The 17705-nt window shown below is 49.8% G+C and overlaps 1 protein-coding gene across 1 annotated transcript in view; it reads right to left on the reverse strand.

The window, feature by feature from the left end:
- Nucleotides 1–13765: 13765 nt before the first annotated feature.
- Nucleotides 13766–17705, reverse strand: part of KCTD16 (potassium channel tetramerization domain containing 16) — a 56256-nt gene continuing 52316 nt past the window's right edge. Inside the window, exon 2 of the mRNA XM_068409219.1 lies at nucleotides 13766–14214. Within this exon, the coding sequence (XP_068265320.1) occupies nucleotides 13766–14214 (449 nt within the window). The remainder of the gene's footprint in view (nucleotides 14215–17705) is intronic.

Consider the following 17705-nt stretch of genomic DNA (forward strand, 5'->3'; position numbering starts at 1 on the left):
CGGGGCTGTTTCCCCTGAGGGTCATTTTCTAGAGGGAATAACTTTGGCTCTGCCAGTGAAGGACGTGTCGGGGCAGAGCACCAGGGGACACGCAGCCATCGGGGCCCTCGGGGCAGGACAGGGTGCAGGGGGCACGGGCACGGGCTGGTGCTGCAGGCTCCTCTCCTGACAGCCCTGGTCCTCCTCAGGGCAAGTGCTCTGCTCTGCGGAGGGGTCAAACTTTTCTGAAGTTCAAAGGATCTCGAGTGTATCCACGTGCTTAATTTTTTTTCCACATTGATGTTGTCACAAATGGTTTCATTAACTTCCCTCCAGCTGAAGGACAACAGCCCCACTCCGGGACTCATTTTCCTACACAGCTTTGCTGATGGCTTTGTACCCGTGGCTGTGGGCACCCGCGTCCTCCAGCCTGGCTCTGCCTGAGGTCTCCTCATTTGCTTTCCACAGCAGCCAGCGGTGGCTTTTCCCACTGGTCTGGCTGACGTGCTCATGATGAACTGCATGTGTTTAACGTACGGCCAGAGTGAACGTCTGAGCTAGTGCCCCTTCCTGGACATCACGGTGGTGCCCTATTCCATGCCCCCTCCTCCAAGCAGGCTCTTTTTTGGGTTTTTTTTTTTAGTATTATCACTTGGAGAGCTTGTGCTGCACAGTTTGTGCTCTTTTTTTTTTTGCTTTGGGAATAAACAGATGACAGCTGTCAATCTAGGACATTTCAGCAGCATGGAGTGCAATGGCTTTTTTTCTTCAAAGACACTTCAGGGATTTTAAATTATCTTTTTGAGTTTAACAGAAATCATGTAGGTCTGCAGCCCCACTAAAGGCTTTGCAAATATTCTTCTACAATAAGTGCCTCCTGCCTTTACTGCAGTCCTGATTTTTTTCTATTGACAGGAATCAATAGCAGCATATGCGAGGAGACAGATAAATATATATCTAGCTAACGAGAGGTAAATGGCTCTTCAGAGCAAGCTGGCCTCACAAATTTCCACTTGTCTCTGCATTTTCTTATTTTTTGGATAAATGTTCAGCTATGCACATTATCCCGCTCACCTTGAATGTATCTGAAACCTCCAGCCTCTCTTCAATGTGTTTTCAGCACTTTGCAATGTCAGATGTTGCTTCCAGCTGTAAGAGAAATTATCTTTTATACTTCTTTAAAGTAAAAGCAATTTAGAGCATTTACATCTGCAGGAGCTCCTTGTGGAGCCCAACACCCAAGAGGTGCTTGTTTTTATACACCATTGGCCTGTACCAAAGGCAGCACTGCAGAGTAGTTAATGATTGCCTTTTCATGTCAGTTTTTAAATTCGTGTAGTGTCTTTATTATTCATACCAATCTGTCTTTTAGATCATCTTCCATAGACACTCCAGATTAAATTTTCTTCATTATCATTATAGAACTAGATGAATAATTGGCACATCTGTTCACAGAGTGGTTTATTATCTGTTCTGATGAGGTTTTTGGATGAACAGCAGAATGGCTTAAATATGGAGCAGAGAAATGCATACAGGTTTATGCATAATCTTAAATTCACAGCCAGTAGTGCTAACTTGAGGAATCTGATTTTATACAGAAGTTGTAATTATTAATTAATGATCTGGGCCAATTTATCATGAGGGCCAACTTTATGAAGGGAGAAGACAAGACAGAAAACAAACCTGCATGTGCAATAGCACTAATGAAGACCCACGCATTGTTTAACTGGTTCTCTATAAATACTTCATAAACACACCATTCTAGCCATGTAAAACCAAATTGCACCAATAAATCTATTTATCCAGAAGTTATTTCCTAATTCCTTACAGCTGCATCATTCACAAGGGAGGATGCTGATCATTTGTCTATCACAGAGATAAAAAGGCTGAATTTTCCACGCCCATACGGCGGTGGTGGCTCCCATGGACGCTCCCAAATGCAAAGCACACGCTGTCCACGTCACCTTTGGGTCTGGTTGTCCCACAGGGAGATGGAGCCCGTGGAGGCAGCTCAGGGTGGGCACGGCAGCCAAGGTTTTCAGCTGCTCCCTTTTGGAGGGGCTGTTCTCCTCTTCCTCACCTCAAACGTTGCTGGAAGTCCTGAGGAAGATGTCCCACTTCTGAGGCACTTTATTGACCTCCTGCAGTTGAGGTAAAATGAAGCATCAGGTTCCAACACGACCTTTATGTGTTTATTTTGGGGATGTGAAATGTAAGTGGATGGTGTGTAAAACATGAGCCTGTGTCACACAGAGGAGTTGCGTGTTGAGCTCCAAGTGACAAATCACCGGAGCTGCAGGAGCTGCCACGGTGTACAAGGCTGGCAGGAGCCATCAGTGAGTTACAGCCTTGTGCTACGTGGTGGTTTATCCGCTGTTATGGAAATAAGGTACCATCAAAACTGGTGAAAAAACTTGAGGATTACAGCATGCACCATTCTGGGCTATGAAAGCAACGTTCAATCATGTTATTCTGACAGGTTCTGTTTAAAAAAATAAAAATTCACAAACTTCCACTGTCGTTGCCTGCACGTAGCTGAAAGGACAACAATTAATGTTGGCAGCTGTTACGCAAGAACAAATTTGGAATGCTCTGTAGTGTCTCAGCTGAAACCCCCAGAGAGGCACAGGTAATACAGCAAACACAAGGATGCCCGTGATTAGCAAAGTGCCCATCGGGTAAGTAATTCTCCTGGATTTCAGTGGAAAATTGACGTGAAAGCACAGCGCAGCCGACAACATAAGGAAAGTTAATTTAATACATAAAGAACAGATCATTTTCCACTCAAAACTCTCTGCTGTTAATAAGGCTTCAAGAGCTTCATCTCGGGCTTGAGCTTGGATCTGGGAGAGAAGAGGCGTTCCCAGCCTGCGGGCTCAGGCCTGGGGAATCTCTTAAGTAAACCGTGTTGGTGTTTTTATTAAATAATATTAATTGAATAATGACACTTTCAAAAACAATGCAGAAAAAGCAGTTTGCCCCCAAAACAGTACTCACGCCACGTCGTTGCCTACAGTTTTTTTGAGATGCTTTGCTTTTCTTATTTATTTCCCAGATTTTACAAGTCAAAAGGTCTTTACTATGGCTTTCATGAAGAGGTATGATTCAAACCTAAGTTGCTGTTGTAGGAATTTTAAATATTTACAAAAAAAGTTTTGTACAGATTAGCTTTAGACCATTGTTTTTGTGATCCGTCATCCTGAGAGATCCTGTACTGAACATTTTTGTCTAGTTCTGAAGATAGTATCAATCCCCCCTGTTCTTGACAAGCCCTAAGGAGAAGAACATCTATCAGTATCTATTAGAACAGTCCAAAAAAATTCTAGAAATTTTATTATTATATTAGGCATTTTATAGAGATCTGGTTGGAAAATAGCAGAAGCTTGATGCTTTTGCTCAAAAATTCTGTGCTGCCTCCTTATATAGTTGCTGTCATCACAGCATCCACACCCCTCACTCCTCTTATTTTAGGAGATGCTTTTTATATATTTTCACATCAATCCCCTGGGGGATGATTCCAAAATGGGCGAGCAGGAGGCCAGACCCTCTTCAGCTGGCGTAAACCCTACCCCAGGCATGGACCTACTGTTTGCCCTTGGCTCCTGCCCCCACGTCCCCAAAGCCAAGTGTTACGGCACGTCTGACGCAGGGATGTGAGGGGCTGGTGTCCAGGGGACTGACACCCACCGACCCACCTCAGGCAGCAGCGAGGCACGTGGCTGTGTCTCCAAATTTGCCTGTATCTGCCCAGGAGGCTCCTTGCCCCCGTCGCGGGAGCAGCTCCACTTCCACGAGCCCTCCTGGTAGCCAAGGGGTCAGCGAGCACAGGGGAGGTGCAGGGACGGGCACACGTTCTTTCCAGCAGACACACGATTTGCCCAAGAACTGTCCAGAACGCTTAAATCTGACACCACAGACATTTAGCTATAATAGTAAAATCAGTGGGACCATTAAAGTAGATTATGCACTAATAATTATGCAAATATTCCGTCAGTGAAACTATAAAAACCTCATGAAGATTTAGCACATGGCTATTACAAGGAGAGAAATATGTGGAAAATGAAAATGAAGATCATTAACTTTAAGGAGTTAGGGGAATTTTTTTGCTATCCTTTAAATACCTGATTTGGGATGTCTTTGCAGGTTGAACCTGGAGGAGATGATTAGTTATAACAGTGCTAAAACACAACTGCAGGAGGAAAATTTGGTCTGCCTGGAGAAATGATCGCTGGAAAACAGAGCTCACCTGTTCTGTGCTTTTAGAAAGAATAAATAAAATTAAATACAGTGTTATGGAATCATAGAATGGTTTGGGTTGGGAAGGGACCTTAACGAGGGCTTCTCATTGATCAGGGCATTTGCAAAAAGCAGAATAACATTTGTATTCCTATAGGTAGATCTAAAGGGAATATCCATCTTCCTGTTTCAGGGCATAGATTAGTGGATGCAAGAAATTACAACAGGGTTTGGCTGCTCCCCCCGGCTGACGTCCCTGTTCTCAGCTCTGGCTGGACGAGCAGGAGGCTTGCCGTGGCTGTGGGGGCAGAGCAAAGCAAGTCACTTGTTGCCCCACAAGCCACAGCAGCTTGATATTTCACCACGGTTGATGTTATGAAATGATAAAATATTTGACAGAGAGCCCACCCAGAAGAGCAAATGCAGTTTAATTTATTGAAGCTGGGTTCAGCATCCAGGTCCTGATCTAGCACTTAGTACTTAATTAACTTTAAACATACAGGAACCACCGGAGGTGATCCCATAGTGACTGATGGCTCTTTTTTTTTTCTTTATTATCCTTAAACATCAGCTTGTACATGTTGAAGCCAGAAACCTAAAGTGCATTTTAGCAGCTGGCCCTGGTGTGGTACCCAGCACTGATCCAGCCGCTGCCGCCCACGGCCGTGCCCGGGCCAGGAGCCTGCATCGCTGCCAGGTTTTTGTTTAGCTGAATTTATTTCTTATCCACAGTGCTGAAAAATAAACATGCCTGTGAGTTAGAGAGCAGTGCTGACACCGCGACGCAGCGCAGGGCGCGACAAGCAGCACAAAAGGAGAAATTCCATTTTCGATACGTGTCCGCGGGCGCCTGCCCCCCTTCCGCTGCCCTGTCAGGGGCTGTGCCGTGCCAGGCTGCTGCTCTCACCTGGGGTTAATGTCTGGGGTGAAATAAAAGAGAAGGAAGCTGCAGGTTTATCCTCGGAGGTGCAGCCAAGGTCACGGCTGTGGCTGCCAGCGCGTACAGGCCGTTACATACTCGGAGCCCTTTATCTGTCACTGCTCAGCTGCTGCTGCAGCTTATATTAATTTTATATCAGCTCATGATATAAATATGTTTACACTGAAATGCACTGAATAATTTTGATGGTCTGGGCTGCCCACAGCTCGGAGATCTCCGTCAACACCTCCCAGGCAGGTCGAGGGGTTGAAGCCCAAGCAGAGCCCTGCCCGGTGCCCAGCTCTGTGTCACACTCGCAGGAACCACAGGGCTTGGCTTCCCAGTCCCACCAGCACTGAGTCCTGAAACCACTGAGTGTTTTGCTTCAGTAAAGGCTAAATACAGTGTGATCAAGGGTTTGAGCTTTGGCAGCCTGGTGCAGCGCAGGCACACCTGGCTGGGGAGTTGATAAGACGAGAAGGTTTTAGTACCTCTTGGCTACTGTTTGCTGTGATCTCTGGGGCAAAATAATCCTAATAGCTGCGCCTCAATTTCCCCTCCCATAAAATGGGCGTAAAAATAAAAATGCATCTGGAAAGATGCACAGTTTATGCCACAGAGAGGATGTTTATAGTATTAATGTTTTTAGTGATTTTTAACGAGTCTCTGATGAAACCATTTTTCTCAAGCTTTTCTTTGGGAGACAGCTGATTTACATGCAGTTAAATTGCTTCGAGTTTTGTTTGTCTTGCTGTGCTTTAAAAATCCTGAGCATCTTTGGGATAATTTGTCAGCCATTAGTGATATTTTTGTCATTTCAGTCCTGCTTCATGACTCAGCCTTGCCCCGACAGTCCTGTTGCAGAGCAGGATGCATTCACAGCCGGCAGCGAGCACGGGGCTCCTCTTCCCACCGAGCTTGGGGGACGTTTTCTCATTGATTTAACCAGCACAGGAGCAGGTTTTATGGGAATGTCACCAACTGCTCAGCAGTTCAGGGTCTCCTGGTGCCGCCCTCTCGAGAGCAGTTTACAAAGCCGGGTATCAATCAGCCCGCAGGTAAACTGCCCTCCTGGCTCCTGGCTGCAGGAGTTGTGTCCTTCCCTCTGGAGGACCGTGGCGTTGGTGTCTGACAACGTGGAGCAAATAATACGCAGATCACAGGGTTAAAGCTGTGCCGAGCGATTCAATGGAGCCAGCACAAGATTAATAGCTTTGGTGCCATTCATAAAGCTCTTGCCCTTGGACACCCCTCTGACCAAGGGGAAGCTCCTCTCCTCTCCACGAGCCCTGCCTGCTGACGGGCTGCTCTCAGCCCCCACCTTTCAGTGTTTCTGTTCCTGGTTTGCTCCCTGTGTTGTAACCCTCCTCCTCGCCTCTCCCTAAACGAATCCCCCTTTCCCCTGGCAAGCTCTCCACCTCCAACACAATGACCCAAGTGGGAAGCTGCCTCCAGAGGTCATCTGGTCCAGCCTCCTGCTCATGGCAGATGAATTTCCCTCTGGTTTCGCACCCACCCCCACAAACATCTGAGCTGCCGCTTTGCCAGGCTCCTCTCAGCCACACAAATATTGCTCTCAGAGACCAGCCCGTGTGTGTGTATACCAGCATATGTATATGCCTGTCTAATTTTATTTCTTATGTGACAGAAAGCTCTGGTTTGTCTTGAAATTCAACTTCTGCGTCGTATTTTTGATCTAGGAGTGGGATATAGACGATCACAGCAGGGATGACGTGTGCTGTCAGGGATAAAAAGGGAATATCTCGGTGCCCTCGCTGGACCAAGAGCCTCCTCCAGCCCCGCAGCTCCCTGTGCTGGTGGTGGAAGAGGCACCGGGGAGGAACACGGGGATGACCATGAGACACTTTGTGGCCTCTATACAGAATTCCTTATTTATTCCATGGGCTTGTGGCTGCCCAGGTAAGAGCTGTGTATGCAGCTGCTCAGTGGTGTGTGTTCACTGAATAGACTTTTGTCTCCCACAGTTTTAATCTGAACTGTCTGACCAAGGCTGTGCCCACCAGCCCAGCACTGTCACCGACACCGTGAGGATTAACCACGGTGTAACCAGCAGCCGAGGATGGGGTCCCCTGTGGTCACCCCCCAAAGTCCCCTGGGAGCATGTGAAGCTGGGGTCAGAGGCAGGGGCTGTGCAGCCCCTCCTGGGGCCGGCACCGTCCCCTTCCCACAGGCAAGTGCACACGAGAGGCTCCGTCCAGGTCACACATACGACGCCAAATGCCTGGTTTGTCTTTGGTTGATTTTTATTTATCAATAAAACAATACTACAAAACATGGGAAACATCTGCATTAAGTACAGATCTGCTGTTACTTTGCCAGATTTTAACCTGCTGTATTTACACCGTTCTCCGCTGCAGACTTTGTGACAGCAGGAGCCCGAGGGCTGGGCAGAAAGGGGGACACCGGTACCCTCCGGCAGCCTTCCCACCCCAGACCTTCTCCTCTGGGCATTAGGTGCTTGGACAGCGTGTCAGTTTGGGGGTTACACCTGGGGAGAGGCAGCCTCTCCTCTGACAAGGGTTTGACCAAGTGATGGGTTAGGGCCATTTTTCCCCCGCCACGTACCCGTGTGGGTACAGCAGCTCCCTCCAGGCACAGGGCACAGCTGCTCCCTCCAGGCACAGGCTAGAACGACTCTAACTCCATCAGCGAGAAAAAGAAATACACACATGTGTATATATATTTCTCTATATAAGCTCCTTTAATTATATAGTTGTAAGGGAGATGATTAAAATTATTGTCTGATATCACCTGGTGTCAAAGGGAATCTCTCCTCCCTTCCATGCACATCATACAGTGCTGCGTAGGGCAGGTAATTAAATCCTCAGTAATTATTGTACAGGGATTCTAACCTGAGCATCCATTGCTCTTTCCCACCTGCCCTGATATGAAGAGAAGACAAGACAGGGCGCAGAAGTGCCAGGAACAGCAAAATTCAGCTTCCTGCCCTAGAAAATGTGTGGGAAGCTGCAGAGCTGAGCCCCGAGGTGTGACCTGCCGGGGAGGTCACACGTGTGCTAACAGGAAGAGCTGCTTCAAATAATTCTGGCAAAATGTGCTGTTCTGAAAAAGCCACAGTGTATTACAAAGGCATGGAGCTGGTGGAAGGAGCAGGGGTGTCTTTTACTAATGGATGCTCAGGATGGGGTGCCGGGGGCTCCCACCGAGCCCATCGCCTGCAGGGACGCTGCCGTGGGGCGAAAGCGGGTGGTCAGGATGGGGGACCAGGTTGTCAACGGGGCCATGGAAATGAGATCATTCAGGAATGCACGGGGAGGGTGGGAAACAGGCCTGGGTGGGAAAAAATGTGTGGAAGAGGGGCATGGTGACATGTGCAAAAAGGCATACGTTGCCATTCTGAACGTAGAAGTTGTTCAGCTCTTGTTCTCAGACGGTCTCATTTTTCAGTTCAAAACTCACCTAATTCAAACAAAAAAAGAGTAAAAAAGGGGTGTAATAAATCATTATTAATTTCTTTTTTGTTTGAAGTGAAACATTTCTTTCATTTCAGGTTAGACGAAATGACATTTGTAGTTTCACATTAAAAAAAAAAAAAAACTTCAATTTTTTGTTTATTCCAAACTGTCATTTAAAAAGAAAAAAAATGGTGAGCAAAGTCAAAATCCATTAGTCACAAAGACCTTGTCCACACACAAGACATGTAGAGCCCAGCTGCCTGGGTTACTGCCACTGAGCACCTGCAATAATTCACATCTCTGCCATCAGGATAAAAGTACCCAGAGAAGTAACCTGTGTCACTGCTAATAAAAAAATCGGTGACTGCAGCAGTGCTGCTTGTTTTGTTCGTATGAAGAGGAGCGCAGTGCCGTGAGCTGACCTTCACCCCCACCCTCCAAGGCGCAGTGTCCCGAAGTGGCCCCCTGCGCACCCGAGGAGCCAGGGGTGACCTCCGGGCTTCGAACGCCCCTGGGAGAAAGCGGGCAGGTCCCCGGGGCTACAGAGCGCCGGGGTTGTTTGGGAAGAGCAGCAGAACCATCTCATCCCATCCCTGCCCTGCGCTTTCTCCATTCGTGCCTCAGCCACTGGCTGTCACGAAGCCAGCCCTTGCCGAGGCATCTTTAAAATGACAGAGGAGAAAAGTATTTCAAATTATTCTTGGAAATACTCTGGCAGGTAACCCCTGATGCAACGCTGGCTTTCCCAGAAGCGTTGCTGCTGGTCACAGCACTCCCATGTCACGGCATCAGAAAGGCTCTGTTCAAGACAGGGAGGCAGAAGACTCTCACCCTGTGACCACTGAACTGTTATTTTCAGCCCAACCCAGAAATAAATGAGGGAAAAAAAGAAAAACAACCAAGCCACTTTCAAGGGAGAACAATCCCCAACCTGCAGGGAACTGGTTAACGTGAACTGATGCTAAACCAGAGTGGGCGAGAAAGCACGTATGGATGGATGTATGGATGTGTGTGTACATACATGACAGCTGAAGGATACCAACTTATTTATTCTTGTCTGTGCTCTTACAGTGTACGTGCACTGATTTATTTGACTGGCAAGACACGAAGGAGCTGGAGCTTCCAGCTGCCCAACTCCACAGCACTGACAGCTCCACCGTCACCAGCGCGTCGTGTCACACCCAACCCGCGCGGCGACGATCCATGAGGAGTGGCCCCCTCCGTTTAGCGTCAGCCTGAACAAAAGGTCCCCTCTGCCACCAGCAGTGACGCTGGAGCAGAAGGCAAGAGCAACACACTCATTTACCACCTCCGAGCCTCTATAAATAGGCATTTTTTTAGCAGTTGGGGCACAGCTACCTGGCAAGTGCCATCACACGAGTGACTCCACACAGGTCACAGCTAGGACTCGGTTGGCTGTTTCCAACGTGTCTCTCTTTCATGGTGTTATTTGCGCCAGGGAAATACAGCAGGCTAAAAGCTACAGGTTTTTTTTTTTTTACATACCACAGTAGAAACAGTTACCGAGTTATATTTGTCAGAGTCACAGTAGTTTATGCGTATTTGCTATTCACAGATTGCAGAATATTGCCAATAACCTCACTGGTGGGGACTGACAACACGGAGATACATGCATTCATGTGAGACCATAATCAATGATGGCTATACTGTGTTAAGCACATTCATTTTTTTTTTTTAAACACCTTCCAGTAAAATTGATTCCTTTAAATTTGTAGTTAAAACTTTTTTTTTTTTTCCACAATTACGCACAAAATAACCTGTAAACAATTTGACATTACACTTATGTACAAGTGAACCACGCTGGAAAGTAGAGAGGTAATTCAGTGGGTGCCACTTAATCTACATCGATGTGCAACAGACCGACTCGGCCCCGGCCGAGTCACTGAGTGCCTGTATGAGGTCTGGAAATGTACCACGAGCAAGGCCCCGGAGAGCACAGAATCACCAACCCCCCCCCAAACCTCGCTCCTCTACTGGGGGTATGGACCAGAGCGCTGGGTTGGATCACGTCCTGCCACTGGGGGAAGGGGCCGGCCCCGTCCCTGCTCCTCGGGGCCAGGGGATGCCAGGGAGGACACCCCCCTGCCAAGTCTCACTCCATCCTTCTGCTTCACGGCCGTAAGGTTTGTCTGTTTGATTCGAAATTCTGCTTTTTTGTGTTCGCTTTATCGTTGCTATAGTTTAAAATCTGCAATATCCTACTTTTATAAACTGATTTTTTTTTAGCTAAGTGATACTGATGCCAAGAAAAATAAAGAATGTCTTTTTATAATATAAATAATTTAAAAGTGCTTTTTTTTTGTTCTTTTACTATTAATCTACAAAACCCCGTTGGGGCATAAACTATCCATAAGACTGGACAATTATTCTGTACCATGATACACATGGGGCCTTATGCATAAAGTACTCTGAAAGTCAAGTCCACGTGCGTACTCGCACTGGTGGAAAGGGCTTCAGGGCAGGGGAAGAGGCTGGAAAGTTTCCTCCAGCCTCTCTAGGGCCAGGAGAGCAGTGTGGGATTCGGCTGAAGGTCTCGGTTACATTACAGTCACTGCCAATAAGAATCAACCTTGTTCTCTCCTTCAGCCCACAGCTTTGTAAATAAAACTGACAAACGGACTCACAAAACTAGAATTAAAAACCCAAACCACGTCCCCTGGAGGGCTGTGAAGCATCTACATGGCGCGTGTGGATGAGCTAGGGGGAAAAAGGAATTTGGTCCCCACGGGTCTGTGTAAACTCCCGCGTTCCCCCTTTGTCCCCCCCGATGCTCTGAGCCCCCTCGGGTGTCTGTCTCGAGGTGTCTGGGCATGTAACGACGTCCCTTGGAAAACCAGGCCCTCCCGTGCTCCCCTCCGGCCCCGTCCCAAACAGCCACGAGCGTTGTGTTTCCTTGGCCTGCCTGTGATTACTGAAGTTTAAGACCTTTATTTCTGTAGCACTGGAGAGTAATAACCATTTCATCTAAACCCGCAGACGTGAAGGCCACATAAATCAAGCCCATTCGGGCGCGTTTCATTTGGTCTAATTTTTCTACAGTTATTAATCATCGTGCAATCCCGAACGGCACTCCGGGAACACACACACCCAACCAGCGCCTGTTGCTCCACTCTGTCACACATATTTTATAGCCCAAATATTTATGATATTAAAAAGAGACAGGGAATGATGTGGAGTGGTGGGAAGGAGAAGGCTTGAGCTGCAGAAGAGGGGTGATCCATCCCCAGCTGGAAATCCTGAGGGAGAGCCCTGTCTGCTCCCCAGTTTTGTTTGCTTGGTGCTGGAGCAGGGGAGAAGATGCAGGAAAATAAAAAATGTTATGAAGCAAAAAATAACTAAAACAGGAGGAGCAAAATCTCTGGATCTTGTGCAAAACATTGATTTCCACATGAGAACGTGCCTTTTGAGCAGGTGAGTGGAGGGCTGCACAGCCACCGTGCCTGAACCGGGCGTGAGTGAAAGCCTTGAAACCTGAATTGGTTCTAGACCCCAAGCAGCGCTGGGTTTTCTCACTGAGCCCAGCACTTCCCAGGTCAGACTCTCCATTTCACCAGCCTCCCTCTGTGTTCCCAACGCTGCACGTTCACAGTAAGAAATAGCACCTTCTCGTGTGTAAACCCCAGCAGAAATGGTGCCAAGCTGCCGCCTCCAAGCCCTGTTCTCCAACGACTGGGAGATGTATTGCTGGGAGGGATTTTCCCCCTCCCCACAGCCAGCTCCTGCTCACGGGTCACTCTGGACAAGTATTGCTGCCTGGTTTGCTGGTACAATGTGCATCCTCACCAATAAACACCTGCACAACGCCTGCAGCTGAGCGATGGGTAGACCTTGGGATCCTGTGGTGTGCGGGCGCAACGGAGCCCCGCAAGCACGAACAGCAACAGAAAGGATCTGTGCTACCTGATACCTGCCCCAGCAGCCTCTGGAATGGAGAGGGGGAAGCCCTGGGACCTGCAGGATGCTGAATAACTCAGGGTCGAAGTGCTTTGTGTTACATATATATATGGATATATAAAAATTGTTCTCTTGAAACGCACACGGCTGGAACAGCGCTGCTCCTGTCCTCTAGCAGTTGATCCCCTGCCCATCAGAGCACTAAACATGGCTGGGTAGGCAGAGAAGTTCTTACATTTGTGCCAGAGAAAGAATTTCTTACTTCCATGCCAGACACGACCCAGTGCCCGCTCACCCTGCCTGCTTCAGCCACTCTTCAGGCACCCGCGCCTGGCAAGCACAGAAATCAGCCCTCCTCGCCAGCGCTCCACTCCGCCTGCCACCGCACTCGACCCCGCAAGAATTCCTACAGCTTTCCAACTGGGAGCATCACACGTTTAACCCACCGGCACCGCAGAGCCTCGAGGAACACAACAAGAGGCGTGGGGAGAACACAGAGGGAACAAGATCATCAAAAACAAGTGGAATATTTTGCTGACGGCAACAAAGACCCACACGCTGTCCCCTGGTCTCCCCTGAAATGCATTTACAGTGTCTCGGAGAAGGGGGGAAAAAAAGATAGAGAGAGGGAGCAGGGGAGAGACAGCAAGATGGGGTTTCTACTGTTCAACCCTTGAAGACCTGAAGAAGAAACGGAATGTCCACAGACTGCTAAAAAATGCTCTTTTCTGAGAAAGTGCAGTTGTAAGGAAAGCGCCAGAAAATCTTTAAGCACTATATATTGATATATATATACATATATATATACACAGAGATATATATACACACATATATATATGCACATATATATATATACACATGCTTAAGGTAAACTGTCATGGCATAGCTTGTTTCTTTGAGCTGTGGATGTCCCTCCAAACCAACGCCCGACAAGGAGGACGCAGAAGGCACGCAGCCCCCAGCCCCCCTGTCCCCGCCGGCAGCAGCCCCCCGTGAGCATCCCTCGGGGTCGGGATGGTTGTGCCCTTAAGGTATTCAGCTTGTGTAAGACTCAGAGTTTACAAATAAAAGCGTTTGTCATTGTGCTTCCACGACTGGAAAAATATCGTTACCCTATGACTATAAATGTGAAGGTGAAATAGGCAAATTAGGCAGTACTAGAGAGATGGATGGGGTTTTTTCTGTGACCTAACAAATAATTATTATTGGGAATTATTTTTGTATCACTTCCAATCTTGCCCTAATGGTAGCAAGGTCCTGTGCTTTCCCCACCCTGAGCCTATAGGTGGTACTTCCGCAGCAGTTCGGATTGCCAGGGGTGTTTCCTTTCCGGAAACCTGTCGGGGATTTTGATTTTGAGGAAATCCTGGATACATTTTTCTAGCTCCTCCTCAATGGAGAGCTTCTCCTTCACCGCTTTTTTCTTGCTGGAGTTGGACTCCCGGGAGCCGGAGGTGAGAGTCCGGAGCAGGTCGCTCTTCCTCCGGATCTCGGACTGCTGCAGCAGCTGCACCGGCCCCTTCTTGGCCGGCCGGTCCAGAGTCTGGATGTTGGGCTGGCGGGTGACGGGGCCGCAGATGACGGTCTCCTGGGGGGAGCTGGCCTCCGACTGGCTGTCGCAGCTCGACGTCGACAGCTCGTTGCACGACGTGCCGCTCTCTCCCTCCTTGTCTTTGCCGTTCTTGCAGCAGCAGTCGCAGTGGGACGAGGACCAGCGGGAGGGCTCACCTGCAAGAGGAACAGAGAGCGCCCGGGGTTACCCACAGCTCCGAGCTGCCTGCACCCAGAGACAGGCTGCTCCCCCCCGCCTGCACCCAGAGACAGGCTGCTCACCCCCGCCTGCACCCAGAGACAGGCTGCTCCCCCCCGCCTGCACCCAGAGACAGGCTGCTCACCCCCGCCTGCACCCAGAGACAGGCTGCTCCCCCCCGCCTGCACCCAGAGACAGGCTGCTCCCCCCCGCCGGGCTCCTGCTGTCGGCCGAGACCGTGGGAGCCGGGAGGGATGCAGCCCCCGGCACGTCAGGGAACCTCTGGGGGAGCTTTCCTGAATGTCACCACAGACTGCCAGCGAAACCTCTGCCCAGGCTCAAGTGGGGGCTGATTTCCATTAACACTGGAGCTCCTTTGTCTGCTCCCCTTGCACGTGGTGCTCAGGTCCCCTCCGGGTCCCCTGAGACACCCAACGCAGGGCTGAAGGTTTCCTGAGCTCCTCGGTGAGGGACAGTCACAGGAGGGTCCTGTATGGTGCTTCACCAGAGCGAGCGACCATCCCTTTGGGAGCCCTAATTGCTTTCCAGGCTTGTAATGACTTGCTACTACCTCCACCCACCAACCCAAGGCCAAACCCCGAGCAGATTCCCGATCCGTTCCTCCAAGTTTTACCTGTACGTGGGGCTCCTTTGAAGCCAATAAACTCACAGGTGTGAACAGAGGTTACAGGGCCAAGGCCAAGGTTACTAGTTCAAAACAGACAAACAAATCATGAATTTCCCAGCTACTGCCTCTGCAAAACACGAGGGGTCCAACAGCTTGTGCTGGATCTTCCCTGGCTTTGCCGGGGAGCCGGCGTCCCTGCGTGACTCCACCACGGGACGGCCCTGGAAATCACACGCTTTCCCAACGGCATGAAACAAACCAAACGAAAACAAGATGTTCCTCATGCCTAAGCATTCAGACAATACTGCTCCCACTGCTCAGGAAAATGTTCGTTATTCTGTCTGTAATCATCATGGTCTTTCTTTGGATTAAATATTATTATTTGTTCTTTTTTAAAGTAACACATCAAAACAGTCATGCCAGTTCAAGTGACCATTGGCTACTTATGTTAACAAACATCTCTCCTGCAACAAAAAGGATCTGTACAGTCCCCTATAAAATTCAGAAGTGGGTATCAGGAGGTGCCTGGCCTCCCCAGCCCCCAGGAAACAGCGTCTGGGAAATTGTCTTTTCTGTTATTGACAGCCACAGCACCCTGAATTTCTCCACACATCTCTTCTCTGTGGCTCAATAGTGGTCGGCTTTGGCCATCAGATGGTGCAGGCAGAGCCGCCAGCCCCCATCCCAGTGGGCATCGCACCCGTGTCCCCCCTGCCCGCCCGTAGCCAGACCCCTGCGGACAGCTCACCGCCCTTCTGCGGTGCCAGGACTCGGCCGTGCACAGACAGAGGCTCTGGGGAGGCATGGTCCTTCACGGGCATAACTCCTTGGCGACAGGCACCCCTGAACAGTGCTCCATTTATCTCCTGATTCATGCAGCTCATGGCTTGGATTTCTCTGTTTCAGCTGGAGTCCTGCCCGAACGCAGCAAGCCGTGACAAGGGGGAAGAGCTGGCACTGGTGACAACTGCTCCCTGACCGAACCACTGCAATAATCACGGATTTAAATGTCATTTGGAAGCATCTGTCTTCCCACTGAAATGTCACCATCATTTCCAACTCACGCAGATTGGTGACGTTGTCCAGATCAAGCAAAGCTGAATTTAGCTTTGCCACTTGGGACCAGCAACGCAGCCCCCGGTCTCCCCCGCTGAAAGGCACCGGGGGCCCCGTGGCCATGATCACACCCCGGCGCTCGCGGCATTTCTTACAGGAGAGCCAGGGCAGGAGGAGGGGACGGGGAGGGGAAGAGCCGGCTCAGAGCTGCAGCGTCGGCCCCGCGGGTTGTGCCGTGGCGATGGGCAACGTGTGGTGCTGGGATGGTGGTCGTGCAGCTCCCCACGGATGGGGAATCTCTTCCTCACGCCAGAGGCTGCCACCACTCCAGAAAGAGATTCCCATCAAAAAATGGGGTAAAAAAAGAAAAAGAAAAGAAAAAGAAAACGTTACTCCCAATTTCAAAGCCCCAAGGTGTGGGAGCAGCCGCTGGAGGAAGGGGGTCTGCAGGCTCATGGCAGCACATCGTTAAAAGGCTGCGCCGCTGATGGTCCCTGCCCTGCTCCCCCCTTTCTCCATCTGTTTCACAACCATGAGCACAACGCGTACGATTTAGAGGCAGGCAGAAAAACCGAAGTCAGGGAGCCCCTCCTCACCTCTTCCTTCCCCCTCCTTGCCAATGGTGAAGGAGTCTTTCAGCCTGCGAGCTGCGTGGCTACATTTAATTTATAGACTTGCTTCCAGACCTGTTCAGTATCTTGTCTGAAAAAAGTCAATAATGGCTAAATTGAAATTTTTTACAATTTGCTCGGCTTTGACAAAGGCATTACATATTTGTAAAATCCTCATCACACACTCCTGGAAGACACATCCAGGAGCTGTATCGATCCGCAGCTCCCGCTGCAGCTGACACTGGGGCTTGGGGAGGGGTTCGCTGTGTGCTCCCTGCGAGGGACCGCCGGAGCCTCCGTCCTTCCCACACACAGAACCCTGCTCCAGCGAGCAACCGCCAGCGCCCGAAAGGCAAAAACTAACCCAGGGGAAGGGAACTGGGAGGGTGTTTCTGGCCGGCGCTGTGGGACCACAGAGGTGCTGGGAGGGGAGTTCCCCCCCCACGGCTCCCCTGGCCGGCGGGAGGGCAGCGCCCGCTCCCCTCCTCAGCGTTTGCTCTGCCCTCGCCTCTAATTACGTTTTCTCACCTCCAAAGTCAGTCATTCTCCCCAGCTGCTTGTGTGCATTTAAGGATGACAGTGTATTCACACCAGGACAACGTGCTCCTGCTGCCTTCACTGCTTCCCACCCCGCGCTGAACTGAACGGAGTCTGAAAAACGGTGAAAAATGAGTTGAGAGGGACCAGGTTGGTGCTCGGGTCAGTTCCCGTTAGTGCGCCACGCAACCTCCTCCAACACCCTACCGCTGGCTCGGAGCGTGGCGGCGTTCGGTGCCTCCCTAACAGCTTCTAAGCAAATTCACAGGGACGTTCACAGAATCACAGAATGTTAGGGATTGGAAGGGACCTTGAAAGATCATCTAGTCCAATCCCTGCTGGAGCAGGATTGCCTAGACCATATCACACAGGAACGCGTCCAGGCGGGTTTTGAATGTCTCCAGAGAAGGAGACTCCACAACCTCTCTGGGCAGCCTGTGCCAGTGTTCAGTCACCCTCACCGTAAAGAAGTTTTTCCTCATATTTATGTGGAACCTCCTGTGCTCCAGCTTGCACCCATTGCCCCTTGTCCTGTCAAGGGATGTCACTGAGAAGAGCCTGGCTCCATGCTCATGACACTTGCCCTTTACATATTTATAAACATTAATGAGGTCACCCCTCAGTCTCCTCTTCTCCA

This window comes from Nyctibius grandis, chromosome 10, assembly GCF_013368605.1.
Source record: "Nyctibius grandis isolate bNycGra1 chromosome 10, bNycGra1.pri, whole genome shotgun sequence".
Classification (NCBI taxonomy): Eukaryota; Metazoa; Chordata; class Aves; order Nyctibiiformes; family Nyctibiidae; genus Nyctibius; species Nyctibius grandis.